This window comes from Cajanus cajan, chromosome 7, assembly GCF_000230855.2.
Source record: "Cajanus cajan strain Asha chromosome 7, NIPB_CcT2T_4, whole genome shotgun sequence".
Classification (NCBI taxonomy): Eukaryota; Viridiplantae; Streptophyta; class Magnoliopsida; order Fabales; family Fabaceae; genus Cajanus; species Cajanus cajan.
This window is the reverse complement of record NC_138523.1, coordinates 12,572,291-12,591,512: the sequence shown is the minus strand read 5'-3', so window position 1 is coordinate 12,591,512 and position 19,222 is coordinate 12,572,291. Positions and strand designations below refer to the sequence as shown.

At 31.1% G+C, this 19,222-nt stretch overlaps 1 protein-coding gene across 1 annotated transcript; it reads left to right on the top strand.

Moving 5' to 3' along the window:
- Window positions 1-17,371: 17,371 nt before the first annotated feature.
- On the top strand, window positions 17,372-18,767 carry LOC145949838 (uncharacterized). The gene is made up of 6 exons (XM_083060728.1): window positions 17,372-17,569; window positions 17,653-17,859; window positions 17,932-18,024; window positions 18,115-18,180; window positions 18,316-18,600; window positions 18,684-18,767. Exons 1-6 carry the CDS (start codon window positions 17,372-17,374, stop codon window positions 18,765-18,767), a joined length of 933 nt encoding a protein of 310 aa, XP_082916854.1.
- The last annotated feature ends 455 nt before the right edge of the window (window positions 18,768-19,222 follow it).

The window sequence follows — 19,222 nt, the reverse complement described above, 5'->3', positions numbered from 1 at the left end:
ATGGTTAAAAATAATTCATGAATACTTTAAACTTATTTGCCACTTAATATATATATATATATATATATATATATATATTGAATTACGACTAATATGAAATATTACATATATGTATATAAAACTATACAGTAATTTAGGTTGACTAAAAATGTAACTTTAGGATAGCACCAAAAAACATCACTTTACCATTTGTCAGATGACTTCTACTACATAGTTCATCAACTTATTTTTGTTGTATTCTCATATCAAGTATAATCATTATAGCCCAATCACATGCTTTGATTCTCTTAAAGACTGTTAATTGTACTATGACTAAGGCACTTTAATTTTGTTAATGTAGAAGGTCCTCTCTGATTATAACTATAGAGGTACAAGCTAAGTAATCCATAGTAGGTTATTATTTAGGCTTGCTTTGTGACTTTTTACATATGTAATTGAGTACCTCTGGTGCTTCCATATTATATATAATACTTATTGCTTGGCTGATCAAAAAAACAAATGAAAGCACACAAGGATAAGTTAGAATTCATAAATCAACATATACAACACCATTTATAAACAATATAATACTTCATCACATTTTAAAGTCAACAACCTCAACTTCATCATGGTTTTAACACTATCAACATATATCATCACAACACAACCAACACTATCAACATGAATATATTCCATTCTACTACAACACAATATCAATTAAAAATATCACTACATCCACAACTCATGTTTGATAGCGAATGTCGAGTCACTATAAAAAATAAACTAGATTTTTCCTAAAAATTTACAATATAGGGAACAACCTATGTTATTCTTCACGAAGACACAAACACATTAAATTCGTATTTTAACATATAATTAGGAAGGAAATTTTTAATATTTGAATAGTATTCAATCAACAAACAAAAAATTAGGAATTAAAAATTCAATCGAAAAAGTATCAATTTAAGGTTTCAATCGGAAAAGTATCAATTTAAGGTTTCAATCCGTATAGTAAAATTTTCATTGTTCAACAATAAATTTGAATTATCAATCAACCTAACTCAACATGAACTTAATCAAAAAAATGTAGATCTAAACCTATATCTATGAATTTCATTAAAACATAAAACACAATCACAATCTCATAATTTGAATAAAATTCAAGAACGATGAACGGTTGAATTAGGTGATTTATGTTATTTTAGGTCTAAATCTAAATTTAGATATAAAATTAATCTTAAATCTTTATTCCTAGATCCAAAAAGAAATTCACAATCATGAAAAAAGAAATTAAGCCTAAAAACAACGAAGAGAAACAGAAAATTCGTTCGGTAAAAAGATTAAGAACTCGAATTTTACTGTAGTTCTTGAAACCTAGAATCAATTAATGAATTAGCCATGCATCATAATCATGTTGCAAGAATCCAATTTGTGTAAGAAAAAATCAAAGAGAGAGAGAGAGAAATTGGAGAAATTTATAGAGGAAATAACTCTAAAATTTGAAAAATGAGGTATATGATATCAAGTGTACATGTGTTACACTTATTTATAAACTACACTAATTGGCCTAATCTGAGTAATTAAAGGTTCAACCCACTAAATCAATTAATTACATCACTAAAAAAATCCTAACAGTACAATCTAAAAAGAAAAAAGAAAAGAAAAAATTGTGTAGGGCTGCAACTTTACAATGCAATTTTGGGTTACTTAGTGTCTGAACGGTCTTATCTTTTCAAGGACACCAAGAACATTCAAATCTAACATCGAGAGCTCTAGATATGACCTGCATAAGAAATAATTTCAAAACAGGGAAAAAAATTACTGAAATTAACTAAAATTTACAACTAAGACCAAAATGACTAACTAGAATAAATCAAAGCTAATATATCACAATATGATACTAATAAAAGTCAAATAAACCAAAAAAATGCATAGAAAGATATACAAAAATTGATCTATCAATATTCTTCATCATAACAACATCATATATTCAACACAACCACATGTTAATTATGAATAACACTCATATTATCACATCTTCAACTAAATCCAACATCACCACAACATTAACATGTGTCAACTTTACATAGGAATAACAAGGTGCACTATCCCATCTCATATTTAACCAGCATCAGACACCATAACACATTTAATACTATTAGCATAGCCACTCATTCTACTACAATACAATGTCATAACATAATCTCAACTTAAACAAACACAACAACAACTCAAATTTTAACACATCAACACATTTTATCATAGATCAACACCACATGTAAACAACACAACTAAGTCAATACATCATATGTGCAACACAACAACTATATGCGTCATCACGTAATTCAATTAGGAGAACTCTTACACCATAGGTGAGTAGTCTAAGTAACTAGACCCTACTAAACCAATCAACACAAATGATCTTTTTGGATTTGCTGGATCAACAACAAATTCGAATATCAATCCATAACACATACATGATCTCTCGGATATCACCACTTAAACTAAGAAAGTCTGGTTCCAGCGTCAAGACTAGTATAGTTGGATATAGGCGCACCATGACCTTAACATGCATTACCAAGTCCCTTATGGAGTTAACCCAATAACTAGCTACAAGAAACCACACAACTTCTCCAGTAATCAATTAAAGGTAGTAGCCCTTAATTTGAAACTTTACTCAACATCAACTAAGAACATAAAGGAAACTCAACTTTATACTTCAAGGGTCAACTTCTCAAGAAGGGTTTCAATAAATTGGACTATCAAAACATCACGACACAATGTCTACACAATAGGACATGCAACTTTTAAAACAACCTTTCCTCTAGTTGTCACACCTTAAATTTAATACTAAATATATATATTTCTTATAATTACATTACATATCATTCTAAAATATTTACAATAAGATACTTATTTACATACTATATATTCTCTACTTTTACTACAGTATTTACATATTAGGTTGAAATAATTTTACAATTGGGTTAACATGATTGGCTGGGGTAGGTAGAAGGTAACTATTAAAAGACCATCAATAACAGTGGAAATTTCTTGGTTTAGAGAAAAAAGTAAAAGTTGATAATGCTATACTGTGAAAAGTAACAAAATTGGCAACCACATTGATGGTCCAATTTGTTCTAGAAAATACGGATAATATAATTGAAGGAAAAAAGTCAGGTATGTCGGGTAGATCCATCTATTTTACATTATAAATGATTTAGTTTTAAAACAAAGAAAAATAAGGAGAGAGAATAATTATCCAATAATTATAATAATTAAATAAAATGCATAGAAATATTTTTAACCAATATTAAGTGAATATATAAATCCTTCTGTTTTAATAAAAAATTGAATTATTTTTGTACTGACTAGTCAGGATAAATGAGTTTATCATAATATCAAACAATAAAAGGATAATTCATCTTAAGTTCTTTACTCATTTAAATCCCCAAGGTCAAACTTCTAACTACAAATTAATTCAAATTTTCATTCTTATGGCCATAGATTAACATTTATCTTTAATGAATAATGAACGAAGATGAGATTAAGAAAAATTTAACAATACTAGACTATAGTTAGAAAAAAAAATTAAGTTAAATAAATTTACTTATTTATAATTTATTATAATATAGTTTACAAAAATGGAGTGTATTAAAGAATATTAATCTAGTAAATGACAGTTATAATGATGAAAGAGCATGGACCAAGGGTCCAACCACTAGAGCTATGACAAGGAGACTACTAGAATATTTGACTACTTTAGAGTTTGGTGGGCCCAATGGGCTTGCTGGGCCCAGGTTACTCTTCACATGAGCTTTACTTGGATCACCATCTTTATTGCATATTGAGTAGTATATGATTTCATAATTGTTGGTCTTGTATTATGGACCTTTAGTATAGGACTTTTGGGCCTTAGGCTTAATGGACCTAGTTTTGGGTTTCATGAGCCTTTGGGCTTTTGGTACCCAATATGGAGCTCATTTTGATTCTTGTAATTTTTCCTATTATTTGTATTTGTTAGGCCATTAGAATAGGATTATGCAAGGAAATCAATATTAGGTTTATTAGGCTTAATTTGAGTTTCATTTAGAAGTCATTTGGTTTAAATTTGGGTCACATGGTTAGGCATGGTGGAGGCTGAACATGTGCGCACCAAATTTAACCAAATTACCCATAAATGAAACTTAGATGAAGCTAGAGGCCTTGATTCACGGATTAGCACGTAGCTTACCAAGATTTGAATTTCAAATTCCATTTGAAATTCAAAAATTAGCGCCAATGATGCTAGCTTTGAGTTGGCACCACTAGTAAGCTTTCCACACCTATATATTGATCTCTTTATTCACTTGTAAGCACTTTGAATCATTTTGAGAAATCTAAAAACTATTCAGCCAATTCTCTCTCTCAAAGTCACCCAACGAGTTCATAGTTTTAGCATTAGGAATTCTAAATTTCTAAGCCTTGGCCGTGATCTTTCTTTTGAGTTTCTAGCTAGGATACTTCTATCTTAGCCTAGGGATTCTTCACTTCTTGTTCTAAAGTCATTAATTCAATCTGGAAAGCTTGTTCAAGGAAGAAGATCGAAGTTCTTGGAGAAGGAAAAGGAAGATTGACACTCACTTCACTTGCCTCCTCCATCATATAAACAACATGAAATAATTAAACAACACAAATTAAAAACTCATCATTAATTATTTAACGTAAAAAAATACCATAGTTTAAGCAAATAAACGAGGTTAGGGACACCTCACTAAGTAAATACACATAGTTATAACATAAAATAAACAAATATAATAGTATAGAAAATTTAAAAGGATAAAAGTCACCTCCCCCTTACCTTAAAATTATAAAATTATCGAAATTTAATGCTAAAATTTTCACTTTCCTTCCTTACTCCTTCTCTCTCTTCTTTCTTTTTTCTTTCCTACATACACTTTCCCTCTCTTGCTTTTTTTTTCTCTCCTCTGATGATCCCCCTTCCTCTATTTATAGGCCCATTTTTTTTTTTTAAAAAAAAGAAGTAACCATCTAGTTAGATGCATTTAAAGCTTCATTAACTAGAGATAAGTTTTATCTCTTTACATACACCTGCAGTACTTATCTTGTTGTAGGTTTTTTATTTATTTAAAAAAAACCTTTCTCTCCTCTCTCTTTTATATAAACATATAAGGAATAATTATTTGAATATTTATATACTTCATTAATACAATTAAAGTTTTTATAAAAAGATTTAGATTTTAAAAAAATTTATAATGTAATTAAATTTTATATGTCTCCAAAAACAATTATAGCATTAAAAAATAAAACATTATATTTCTATTTATTTTTCAAATATGGTAACTAAAAATTTAGATTATTATTATAAAAAATAAGATAATAATAATAATAATATTGAGTGCATTATAATATTGTACCAAAGGTTCGAAATATTACACTAATCCTAGGTCAATCAACACAATTCAATTTTCGACACTATGCCTAAATGTCAAAACATTCTCAACATTCATCATCTCAACAACACATCCACATCATGCTTAGAACATATTCAACATAGCTACTAAATGAACAACATACAACTCAATTCATCTTTCAACTAGTATTACTCATAATCATCATCTTCATAGATCAATGTGTAACGTCTATTTTTATGATTCTAAATTTAATAATAAAATAATATCTTTCTTATAGGTTATTAAAGCATCTATAAAATTAATAATATTTATCATAAAGATGAAAAAAAATAAAAGAAAGTTCCATGAAATAATGTACACATAGTTAGATTTTATATACATTGCATACTATTCTAAAATATTTACAATAACGTACTTATTTACAAACTATTTATCTTTACACTTCTACTATAATAATTACATTGGGGTGAAAATAAAGTTGTAATAGGATTGTTATGGTTGGCAGGTGGTAAAAAGAAAGTCACTATAATCGGTCCATCAATAATAGTAGGATTCTTTTGATTGTGGAAAAATATAAAGGATGACAATCCTATCTCTTAAAAGTAATGGAATTTGAAACTGCATCCACATTCCAACTCCCTCTAGGAAAAACAACAAAAATAACAATTGTAAAGGGACATGGGATTGTTTGTAGATTCAATTATTTTCTAGTATTTTTAATTTAAATTTTATAACAAAGAAAAATAAGAAGTGAGAACAATTATCCAATAAATACAAATAAATAATAAATAGAATGTACAAATTATTTGTAACCAATTAATTATATATTTTAGAGTTTTCTTGTTGTAGTGTAATTTGAAATTTTTTTTGTATAGTGACTAGTCAGGATAAATAAACTTTATCATAATCTCAAATAACAAAAAGATATTTCATCTTAAGTTTTTTACTCATTTAAATCCCCAAGGTTAAACTTCCAATTACAAATTGATTCAAATTTTCATTCTTTTGACCATAGATTAACATTTATCTTTATAAGAAATGATAATATTACGTTGAGCTTAGGAAAATTAACAAAGCTATATTATAATTAGAAATAATAAAAATGTTTAAACTAAACAATTTAGAATATTTTTAATTATATAGGATTTAGTAAAATATAGTTTACAACAATAAGATGTGTTTAAGAATATTATACTAATTATATGTCTGTTGTAAATATCATAAAATAATAAAACAACATAAATTAGTAACACCTTATCGACTATATAGAGTTAAAAGTATCATAGATAAAACCAATAAGTGAGGTTAGGAACACCCACTAAATAAATATACATAGATATAATATAAAATAAATAAATATAATAGTATAAAAATTTAAAAGGGATAAAAGTCACCCCCTTTATCTTAATCGAAAAGTGGAATTACTTAGAGATAACTAAGATTGGAAAAAAAAAAAATTCTCACTTTCCTTCTTCTTACTCTTTCTCTCTTTTCCTTCTCAATTTATCTCTTCTTTTCTTATGGTTCTCCTCCCCTCATTCTACATTTCTATTCCTATTTATAACCCTCCCTTGTAATCATTACATAATTTGTATGTAATGATATCTTTTCCTTTTCGTTGATTCCCAACCATTCCTTACTTGTAGATAATTTTTTTTTTTACCAATGGATATGTCTTACGGCATAAGCTTATCCATGCATTCAATGCAAATAAGTTTTTTTTAATTGTTTTTAATTAATTTTTTTAATCCCTCTTTCTTTAACCATCTATGTATATATATTTTAGAAAAATTAAATAACTTTATTACTTATATTAAATATTTAAGATTTAATATAGTTAAAATATTATTTAAAAAAATATTATAAATAAGATTTTAAAATTCTATAATATGATTAAATATAATATAATTCCATTTTAGTTTACTAGAAATACTGTAATAAAAATTTTAATGTATTATAATTATATAAAAATATTGTACTTAATCTCTATTTATTTTAAAATATGGTAACTAGAAATTTAGATTATTATTTTAAGAATAAGATAATAATAATAATAATAATAATAATAATAATAATAATAATAATAATAATAATAATAATAATAACTTGAGAATAGTATAATATTGTATCAAAAATTTAGAATATTACACAATGTATATAACATGAACATTTTAAATCAACATACAACTTTCAACTTTAGCAACTTAAATATCATCATTCATCTTACAACTTATCATCATAACATCACAACTAGCATATCAACTTACAACACAAATTGATCATGAATATAATTATAAAACAACTTAAAAACATCATGTTACTTAAGCAGCTTATAACAATAGACAACTCATAACATTTGGCAACTTATCACAGTAGGTATTACAACATTCTGTTTACTAATTGTATTTTAGTTTCATATTCTTTTATTAGTTAGTATAACCAGTTTAACAGGTAGCCTAGGCAGTTTCTGTTTTGGTTTCTCATTCTGTTATATATTTGTACAGTTCTATTTTTCGGTGGTTACATTCAGAAATATTATTGCATTCTGTCTTTTGTTTTATTCTCAATCTCCTTTCTTTTTCTCTCTGTTTTCCAATCATTCACTACACCAAAAAAAAGGAATTACGTCACAAAGTTTGCGGCGGTTTTAAACAACCGCCGCCGCTTTATTATTCAGTTAAAATTTACGGTAGTTTGAGCAAACAGACGCAATTTTTTATTATTCTTCGGCGGTTAATGTAGAACCGCCGTAGCTAAGTTAAAATTTTTAGAGCCAAATGTTCCCCCCTCTCATCAGAAACACCTTAGAAACCTAACCCCCACTCTATTCTTCTTCTTCTCCTTCCCTCATAGTCACGCGTCTACCCTGCCCAAGAGTCACCCCTTTGCTCTTCCGCTATGGACATTGCTCACGGGGACGAGCTCATGGGCTAACAGCGACAGGTTGAAGGGCTTACGACGACGATTTCAAGGGCTGACAGTGTTTGCTTTGCTCTGCCTCTCTTTTGGTGAGTATTCCATCTTTAGCAGCTCTAATCTCTGCATCTTTAGGTTTTTGTTCTCCTTAGAACTGACTTCCATCGGATTAATCCTTCACTACAGAAAGAAACTCATCCTAAATCCGTTCGGTACATACAAATTGCTGCAATTTCTTTTATTTCTTTTCTTGTTTTGAGAATGCAATGACAAACAAAACAAGGATTTTATTTTTACATAACTACAGTACCCTAGCTTTTCCGCATCATGCAAATAAAAAACTAGCAAACAAAAACCAAATAGATGCGTTCAATAGGAAATGTGCAGTCACTCAAATAATAACACCACCTTTTTTTATTGTGCAAATGATTAAGCCTCAAAGGCAGCTAATTCAAAATAGCCAGAGTACGAAATAAATAATTAGAAGAGTGGGTATGGTATGAAATTCAAGACAGAGCCCTTATCTTTAACAGCTCCAACAACTCCCTGAGCAATTTTTAGCTTTGCAGTATCCCCCAAGTACCTTGCATCACTCCCTTTAGTCATGGCTTCTAGGGAACCCATTCCTCTATACTTTTTGACACGTTGACCATTCTGGTGAAGAAAAGGTAGTTATGCATGTTATTACCATATATATTCTTGTTTTAGCATGTATAAGTCATCAGCAGAAGAAAGAGGCAAGAACAAATTAATTAACTAAGAAATAGGAAAGAGAAAAGCACAGAGAGTGTGTGTGCGTGTGAGAGAGAGAGATAAGCATATTTTCATAAATGCAAAAAATAATTTTGAACTCCTAATCCAATAATTAAATACCCTGAAAGAAGCACAAAACAAAAAAAGATATTTTATATTGTTGAATTTAGGATTCTTATTTGATGCGATCTTGAGCTCGTAGATCGGTCTGAAGCTTCCGTTTCGAGGATTTTTTTTAATCATTCTTTTTCCTGGCTATCAGGTTAGATTGTGTTTTGTAATGCTCGCTTTGTAATTTTCTTAATCATGCGGATTTGGTATATGCTAATTAAATGAATAGGCTGTAAAACTATTTTACTACTGCGTGTTATGTCTCTATGCTGCCCTGAAAGTGTTGTTTGATCCACGTAGTGCCATCTCGTTGAGGTTGGTTGGTTGTTGTTTTTACAGCTTTATGCTGTCCCTCGGTGTTAATTTTTTGAGTTGTGATTTAGGCCTAAGGGATAGGGTTGTTGGATTGTTTGAAATTAGTCCCTCGTTGGTGAAGGAAGGCATTCTGTTCTGTCCTGTTCATGTAGGAATTTAATATATTTTCCCCATTTTATTATGTACTATACATAGTAAATGATCCTTTTTTTGGGTAAAAGATGAGTTTGATCTTTAAACTTTACAAAACATAATGAATTCTTAAATTCACGTGTTTATTTAAAATTTGAGGACCAAATTCGTGAATGTGACAGTACAAGGACCTTGACCATGTTTAACTGAGTATAAGGACAAAAAAAACGTTTTTCCTTTGTATCTAGAACTAATTTTGTTACTTTGTTAATGACACTAATTTAGTGAGGTAAACAAAAAAAATGTTTTACTTTGTTGATGACACTCCTAACAGAGCACGATATTGTTATTGACACAATGTGTATGAATTAATATATAGCATCATACTCGCACCTTTCCTGGTACTTGTGCATTATTTTTGGATACTATGTTTGCTATGAAATGACATACTTATTCTTAAATTATTTTTTATAATTTGACTATCTTTTTTAGAATATAATTTAATTTTAGCATTGATTTTACTGTAATTTTATTTGCCAATGTCCTGAAATATGAAAATGATGCTCGAGTTAGAGAATAAGAAATATGAGAAAAACTAATTTTAGGATAATTTTGTCTTTATATTGGGTTTGGGTGGTGGGAAGCATAACAATTTTCCAAATCACCTAAAGTTTAACGTGCATTGACGATTTTTCTGAAGATTTTATTTGTTTTGGTTTATAGGTTGCTTCCTTTGAGTTTACTACCTTAACTTGCATCCCAGGTGTGATCACATATCGTGGAGCTAAAATCCAGGTATCTCTACATAAGGAAGCTATATGTTAATAAATTCATCACCCTTCTATACGCAAGATATTCTGATTATGAGTTGAAAAACTTGGGATGCCTTATGCTATGTTTTGTGGTACCTGTTTTTGTGATAATAGTTGGATGCAAGAGAAGATCAAATGATGTGAATTCTGCCACATTATGTTAATAGCTTCTTTCTATAAGCTACATGTTTACTCAGTATTTTAATGAACATCAGCATATGGGTTTTGGTGAATTTTAAAAATTGAACTAAACTATTTTATATTTTAGTGAACTATAGTTAGTAAGTTTGAACTATACTATAATTTATATTAAACTAACTTATTATTATTATTATTATTATTATTATTATTATTATAAACTGAATTCAATTAAATTCTAAAAAAATATCTTTTCAATTTTAAATTTATAATTTCTTTATGGTCAAACTTATGATAAAAATAAATAAATAAATGTTATTTAAATATTGCTCAACGAGGTTTTGGTCTCAGTCAACAAAATAGTAAAGTGGCCTTGAATTGCATATCTGAAGTGGGCCATTGAACCATATTACATCAAACCACACGATCTGGATAGTAAGTCATATACCCCTGTTATGATTTCAATTCATATGAAACAACTATTTTCCGTCCATAACTCATAATTGTGTCCAAAAATCATTCATTCTTAAAATTTATTTTAGTTCATTTTTTTATAAAAATAATTTGGTTTTTTCTAGTTTAATCCAATTTAGTTATTTATTAGTTTAGTTCTAATTAATTATTTATAACATTTCTTAATTATAACTTTTTTATAACTAAAGTGCACTAAACTACTTTTTATAATTGTTTAGTTTTTAAAAATTAAACTTAAAATATGGTTTAGTTTAGTTTTTATCAAAATTAGTTTAATTTTTTATAATCTAATTTAGTTTAGTTTTTACAATAGTTTAGTTTAATGTAGTTTTTTAACACCCCTACCTACAGTTGATTAAAGCTTTGTCTTGAGTCATTTTTGTTTATATTTTTATCCATATTGCAAAAGTATATATTTGAAGTTTTTTTTTTATTGAGCGGGCTGTAGGTTTTTTTAATTAAAAAAATTGAGAATATTTCTTGTACAATTTAGCCTTTAAAGGGTTAATGTTAACTGTCATTTGCATCATTTCTTGTCAATCAAAGTTCTCCACGATATTATCATTAAAATATTGAATCATTTACCCTCAATTTAAATAAACCATGACTAATGCTCACTACTGAGGGAGAAATTAACTGGAATAAATGATTTATCAATTGTACATGATTGCATATCTGAAACCATTGGCATCAAGTATCTCGTTTCTGAATTTGGTCTGGTTAACATGTTGCTTTCTTGTATGGACAGTATTGTGTACATCCATTTTTTATGACCTTCAGCTATCTGTAGTAACAGATTTCAAGAGTTTCTTCTCTAAATTGATTTGTGTATAGTTTCACTTGAAACAGTGATATGTTATTGAGTATCAGTCTATATGGATAAACTTCTCTATATGGATTGATCTTATTTCAAGCTCTATTTACTATAATTTATTTCTCTCCCAATACCCTGAAATTTAGGACTTTATCTTTATTCAAAGCCTCTATGCTTGTGGGAGTGCATCATTTTACAATTTTGAAGCAATGGATAAGTCATGGATAATGAAGCCGCCAAACACAATGGAGTATGAGCAAGGAGTTAGGGGATTTATTGATTTTTCTTTTGAACACAGTTCAATAAATGACAAAATAATATGTCCTTGTAAACGATGTGGTTTCAAAAAAAGACAGATCAAGGATGTGGTGTATGATCATTTAATTTGTACACCGTTTCCATGTGGGTTGTTAGATCGAGCGCTTACCACTAGGCCAAAAGTTATAGCTGATAGTCAGGGCGCAACTCTTTTTACTTAAGAGCGCAGCAGCCCAAGCGCCATGATTCGACAGTGACTTGGCCCACCTAGCCTCCGCCACGGGACAATTGATGCAACCCGCAACAATCTCCCACTCAGCAATTGCCCCGCTGGGTATCGAACTCATGACCTTGGCTCTGATACCAATTGTTGGATCGAGCGCTTACCACTAGGCCAAAAGCTATAGCTGATAGTCAGGGCACAACTCTTTTTACTTAAGAGCGCAGCAGCCCAAGCGCCATGATTCGACAGTGACTTGGCCCATCTAGCCTCTGCCACGGGACAATTGATGCAACTCGCAACATGGGTATACAAGTTGGACTCATCATGGGGAAAGAAGGATAGGAGAAACTAGTAATACTCCAAATGTAGACCAAGATGCCACTGATATTGAAGATCCTATTCAAAACTTGATTAATGACGGCCCCATGGAAATGAAGTACCCATTGTGTCAAATGTAGAGATTGATAGAGATGAAGAAGTGATGCCAAATGCATCTGAAGAAAGGCGTGAAGCTAATGAGTTTTATGAATTAGCAAGAGATGGGGAACAACCCTTGTACGAAGGGTCCATAAAGTATTCAAGATTGTCATTTTTGGTGAAGTTATATCATATCAAATGCTTGTGTGGGATGAGCAATAAGGCCATGACAATGATTTTAGAACTTCTGAAAGATGCCTTTGAACATGCAAATATTCCAAGTTCATTCTACGAGGCAAAGAAAATAATCACCAAGCTTGGTTTGAACTATGAAAAGATACAAGCATGTCCGAATGATTGTATGCTTTATTGGGGCAACAGGGAAGATGAAGAGAGCGAGACATGCAAAGTTTGTAACACTTCAAGGTGGAAATCAAGGGCAAAAATAAATAAGTCTAGGTTATCTAGTGATGACAATAGTATGAAGAAAGTTCTTGCAAAAGTACTTCCACTAGTGGAAAAAAGACTTTTAAAATCGGTTATTTTTTACTTTTAAAATCGGTTCTGTAACCGATTTTGAAATAGCCGATTTTAAAAGTTAGACTTTTAAAATCGGTTAAACAACCGATTTTAAAAGTCAACTTTTAAGATCGGATGTTTTATAATCGATCTTAAAAGTCTGGTTGTGAAAAAAAAATTAAACTGGAACAGGCCGTTCCAAAACTGAACGGGCCGTTCCAGCCGGATTAAAAGGCCAAAAAAATCACTTGGAGAACGGTCATTTCTCCTTGGAGAATGGTCCGTTCTCCTTGGAGAATGGCCCGTTCTGCAAGGAGTACGACCCGTACTCCTAGGAGAACGGCCCGTTCTCCATGGAGAACGGCCCGTACTCCTTGGAGAACGGCCCGTTATGAAATTTACCTAGAGACTTTAGAAAATGAGAAAGATTAAAGAAAATGAGAATGGAGGGGAATATAAAAGATTTCTGACGATACTTTTAAAATCGGTTAATTAAGAACCGATTTTGTATACCACATACAAAATCGGTTATGAGAGAACCAATCTTAATAGTGCCACTTTTAAGATCGGTTCTCTCATAACCGATCTTAAAAGTACCACTTTTAAGATCGGTTCTTTTATAACCGATCTTAAAAGTGTTCATGTTATTTACGAAATTGCCACCGCGTCACTTTTAAGATCGGTTACCTTATAACCGATCTTAAAACTCCGATTTTAAATCCAATTTTTGCACTAGTGTTCATTACTTTCCATTGAAACCCCGATTACAAAGATTGTTTCTGTCATCAAAGACAGCTGAGAATATGAGATGGCATGTTCTGAATAGTACGAATGATGGAATGATGAGGCATCAAAGACAGCTGAATAGTATGAGATGGCATGTGCGTCTTGCATTAGCTACTGATGGTTTTAATCCTTTTGGTGTTATGAGTTCAAGTTATAGTATTTGGCCAGTAATTCTCATTCCATACAACACTCCACCATGGGTATGCATGAAGCAAACATCTTTTATAATTTCAATGATAATTCCTGGTAAAAAAATGCCAGGAAATAATATAGATGTCTACCTACAACCTTTAATCAAAGAGTTGAAGGAGTTGTGGACAACAGGTGTGGATGCGTATGATTCTTTCAGGCGAGAAATGTTTAAATTACATGCAGCTTTGATGTGGACGATTAGTGATTTTCCTGGGCTAGGAACACTTTCTGGGTGGAATACTTACACCGGACTTGCTTGCCCATCTTGTAACTTTGACTCTATTCCTTGTCGTCTTCCTTATAGTAGGAAATGGTGTTTCATGGGTCATCGCCGATTTCTTGATCAGAAACATAGATTTAGATTGAACAGGATCCGCTTTAATGGTGAGCAAGATCTACGTAGTTCACCGAAAACATTATCTGGTTTTGAAATTCTTGAATAGGTTCAGAATATTAATGTCACATTTGGTAGAATACCAGTGCAAGAAGGGACAAGAAAAAGAACCCGAGGTGGACATCTTCCACAAAGTACCACTCAATAGTGGAAAAAGAAAAGCATATTTTTTGAACTTCCATATTGGAAGGATAATTGTTTACGTCACAATCTTGACATGATGCATATTGAGAAGAACGTGTGCGATAATGTTATATATACTTTGTTAAATAATAGTGTAAAGACAAAAGACAATGTTAATGCGAGAAAAGACTTGCAAGCTATGGGTATTAGACCTGAACTTTGGCCAAATGAACATGGAAAGTATCCTTTAGCTATCTTTATATTGACTAACAAAGGAAAGAAGGCATTTCTCACAACTCTAAAGAATATCACCGTGCCAGATGGTTATTCTAGCAACATTTCTAGATGCATTGATTTGGATAACCTTAAATTGAATGGAATGTTGAAAAGTCACGATTCTCATGTATTGATGGAGCAATTCCTACCATTAGCCATGCGAACAGCATTGCCTGATGAGGTTTCCGCAATATTAATTGAGTTTTTCTCATTTTTCAGACAATTATGTTGTAAAGTGTTGAAAATTGAAGATTTAGACAAATTGCAAAATCAAATTGTCTCCACTTTATGCCACATGGAAATGTTATTTCCTCCTTCATTCTTCACTGTTATGGTTCACTTGGTTGTTCACCTTGTTGAAGAAGCCAAGCTTGGAGGTCCTGTTCATTATCGATGGATGTATCCTATAAAAAGGTAAAAAAATGTGTGCTAGTGTTTCTTCTTATTATATTATTTTAGTAATAAAACACATTCATCCAAATAAAATTGATTGTGGCTTAATAATAGGTACTTGGGGCAACTAAAATCTTATGTACGTAATAAAGCACAACCGGAAGGCTGTATAGCAGAAGGCTACCTTGTGCAAGAGATTCTTGCATTTTGTTCAAGGTATTTAGATAACATTGAGACAAGATGGAATCGACCTGGTCGTGTAGATGATGAGCCTTATGATAGACAATCTAAATCACAAGTAAGTGAATTATATCCCATGGTTGGAAAACATGTTGGTGGCTCTTCATATTTTACCCTTACCCCCAAGGAGAAGTTACAAGCTCATAGACATGTGTTAACAAATTTCCCAGTGGTTGACTACTATCTTCAGTAAGTAATTATTTCACTTGGATGAATTATTAAGTTCTCTTTCTTTTTTTTTCTTCGTATATCTAATATGATATAACCAAATAGGCAATTTAGAAATATTCTACGAAGGCAGTTAAGGGGTGGTGCAAGGAATGTTGCCGGGGTAGACAAGAGGGTTCATAGAGATTTCGTTCGTTGGTTTTCTAATCGCGTAAGTGCTTATGCATTCCAAGTTCAATATATTTATTTTTAATAAGAATTTGACTAACAATATGTATTATGGCATTAGGTTGGAAATAATCTTGACAGTCTTAACGAACCAAATAAAGATGTTCTTATTAGTCTTGCGCAAGGTCCTTTTGACCGAGCTAGAAGGTTCACGGCATTTAACGTTAATGGATACAAATTTCGAACCTTAACACGAGACAAATTTTTAAAAACTCAAAATAGTGGAGTTTTTGGCACATTTGGAACAAGAAGCTACTCAAGCAATAATGATGCCCAAATGCGATTTGGAGGGGTGCCATATTATGGAAGATTGATAGATATCATTGAGATTTTCTATAATGGGTTCACAGTACCCATGTTTAAATGTGAATGGGCTGACACCACTACTTTAAGAGGCATGAAGGAAGATAAGTTGGGTTTTATCTCTGTTAACTTTGCAAGACTAATACATACTGGTGAAAAAGATGATGATGAACCATACATTAAAGCTTATGAAGCTCAAATGGTTTATTATGTAGAGGATGAGAAAGAACAAGGTTGGAGCATACCGATTCATTTGAAACCTAGGGACTTTTATGACATAGGTGAAGATGATGAAGAATATATGGCATCCATTGAGGCATACCCATCACAGAACTTGGAACAAATATTTCCTAATGATGCCACACATATACAATTGGCAAGGGTGACCATAGATGATGATCCTGAAAATTCAACCATTAATGAAAATTTTGATGAAGATAATCAAGATATGGTTTAATAAGAGTCATGGGTAAGAAACCTCTATTTGTTTTGCACAAGATATTTTTGTTTGGTTTAAACTTCATAGTAGATGTATGTTTATCTTCTACTTTTAGTTATTAAAGACAAAAGACTGGTTTATGCAGGGATGCCTCGTACAAGAAGACATGTTGTGGCTAGGTGTCGATCCACACCGAATGAAGAAAACAATTCCTCCATGGGCACTCATCAAAGTGTAGAGGTTCAACTACCTCAAAGTGAGCCCATGCCAAACATTGAATCATCTTCTTAAGATGACATACATCCTACTTCGCCCACTCGCACCGCATCTAGGAGGTCGACACACCATGAATCTGATGTGGTTGAAGATTCATCTGTGGCTCAGAAAAAATCCCCTACCTATTGGAATGTTGATGTTATTGGTATGTTTAATCTAATCTTTGTTATCTCCTTATTATTATTTATTGTAAAACTTGTTGGGTTGTTGATGTTTGGTTTATTTACATGTTAGATGAGGAGGGTGTTGTTAGGAAAACACGTTTAAGGGTGTAAGATATGTTTGCATCACGTGATGCCACTAAGGTGTGTACCAAGTGGAATGCTGAAGGTCAACCAATAGGAGAGTCTGCTGGTTTATTAGCAGGATTTTTGGGTGAAATTGTAAGCAACTTCAGTAATTTCCCCATAATGTATGAGACATGCAAGAAGGTTCCAAAAGATTACAAAAACAATGTTTATAAAGAAACTATAAAGGTATCAATTATAATTGATTGCACACATGTGATTTCTTATGGAATTTGTGTACTAATGATAACTTTCATTTTATTGTGGTAAAGGCAAAATTTGATGTAAATGATCAAGAGCATAAGAAATATATCTTAGCTAGCTTAGGAAAGAAATGGAGGGACACTCGATGTAGGTTGTTTCACAAAAATTATAACTGGGAGATTTCTATGGAAGAAAATTGTCAGATGCACCCACCAGAGATTGACCCGGACCATTGGAGGCTTTTTGTACAATTTAGGACATGTCCTAAACAAATGGTAATATGTTTTCATCTTCCATTGGTTATAAGTTTGGTTACATATATTGACTTTCAATTTTGTTAAATGTAGGAGATATCTGATAAAAATGTAGCAAATCATGAAAAGTTATTGATCCCACACACTCTAGGATCAAAGACATTAGCAAGAAAAAGGGTTGAGTTGGTATGAAAAGTTCATTTAGTCTATTTTGTTTGAAGAAACTAAAAAATGAATTGTTTGTATAATTACTTTTGGAATGGTGCAAAATGTTAGGAAATGCAATATGGAAGACATTATAGTAGAGGAGATATGTATCCTATTGCTCATAAAAAAAAGATGGTTCATTTGTGAGCGAAGATGCTAGAGAAAAATACGTGAGTACAATATATTATTTGTAATTTTCAATTACCATTTACTCTTAACTCATATATGTAATCTTTTACTATTTATCTATATATTCAACATTATATGTAGGAACAATTGCATAATGAAATTCAGGAGACTTCTTCTGGGAATGAGGCATTCTTGAAAGTGCTTGGAAAGGAGCATCCCGGATATGTTCGAGGCATGGGACTTGGGGTTACTCCGACTCAAATCATTGGATCATATTCTTCCTCTGCAAGGTCTGGATCTTCATCAAATGCGGCCACGATAGCACAATTGCAATATGAAGTTGAAGCACTTAAGGCACGAGTTGGTGAAGTTGATGTTTTGAAGGAACAATTAGCTTTCCTTATGCAAATTGTTAAAGGAAATCAAGTAAAAAATAAATTCTTTAAAATTCATAAATTTTATTTTCCAAGTAAAAGTTTGAATCTAAGTTGTGATTATTTTAATTTCAGGCAGCTGAATTGGGATCACCAGCAGATTTGAGACGTTCTTCTGAGTCTAGCCATGTTCCTGAAGACAATGGAGGGTCATCATGAGGGACTATTTAGAATTGCTTCAATTTTAGTTTATTAGGAACTTTTAGGACCATCTTTATATTTTCGTTATTTTTATGTACCTAAGTTTCTTAATTTTAAGGACTATTTCTATGTTTGAAAGATGCAAATCTATTATGTACTAAATTTGGATTTAATATCTTTAGTTAATTAATGACGCTTCTATTTGCATCATTTTTATTAGTTTATCTTTATCACATATGTTTCAGATGAGAATTTAAATAAACAGGTTGAAAAATGTAATTATCATAAACATTTAATTGCAAATTGGATAAGAACTGTAAAATGTGCGTTTACATTTGTGGCAGTTTAAAATTGCCGCTAATTTTTAACTTATATCAGTTTCCAAAATAGCAACACTTTCATAACTGCCACAATTTTATCAAATATATTGCGTCTGTTTGTGTGGCTGTTTAAAAAACCGCCGCAAAATGAAG

Coding starts and splice junctions, on each gene's coding strand:
- LOC145949838 (XM_083060728.1), top strand. CDS start 17,372: ATGTTTGCATCACGTGATGCCACTAAGGTGTGTACCAAGTGGAATGCT. Junction 17,570..17,652: donor TTTATAAAGAAACTATAAAG/GTATCAATTATA, acceptor ATTGTGGTAAAG/GCAAAATTTGATGTAAATGA. Junction 18,601..18,683: donor AAATTGTTAAAGGAAATCAA/GTAAAAAATAAA, acceptor TTTTAATTTCAG/GCAGCTGAATTGGGATCACC.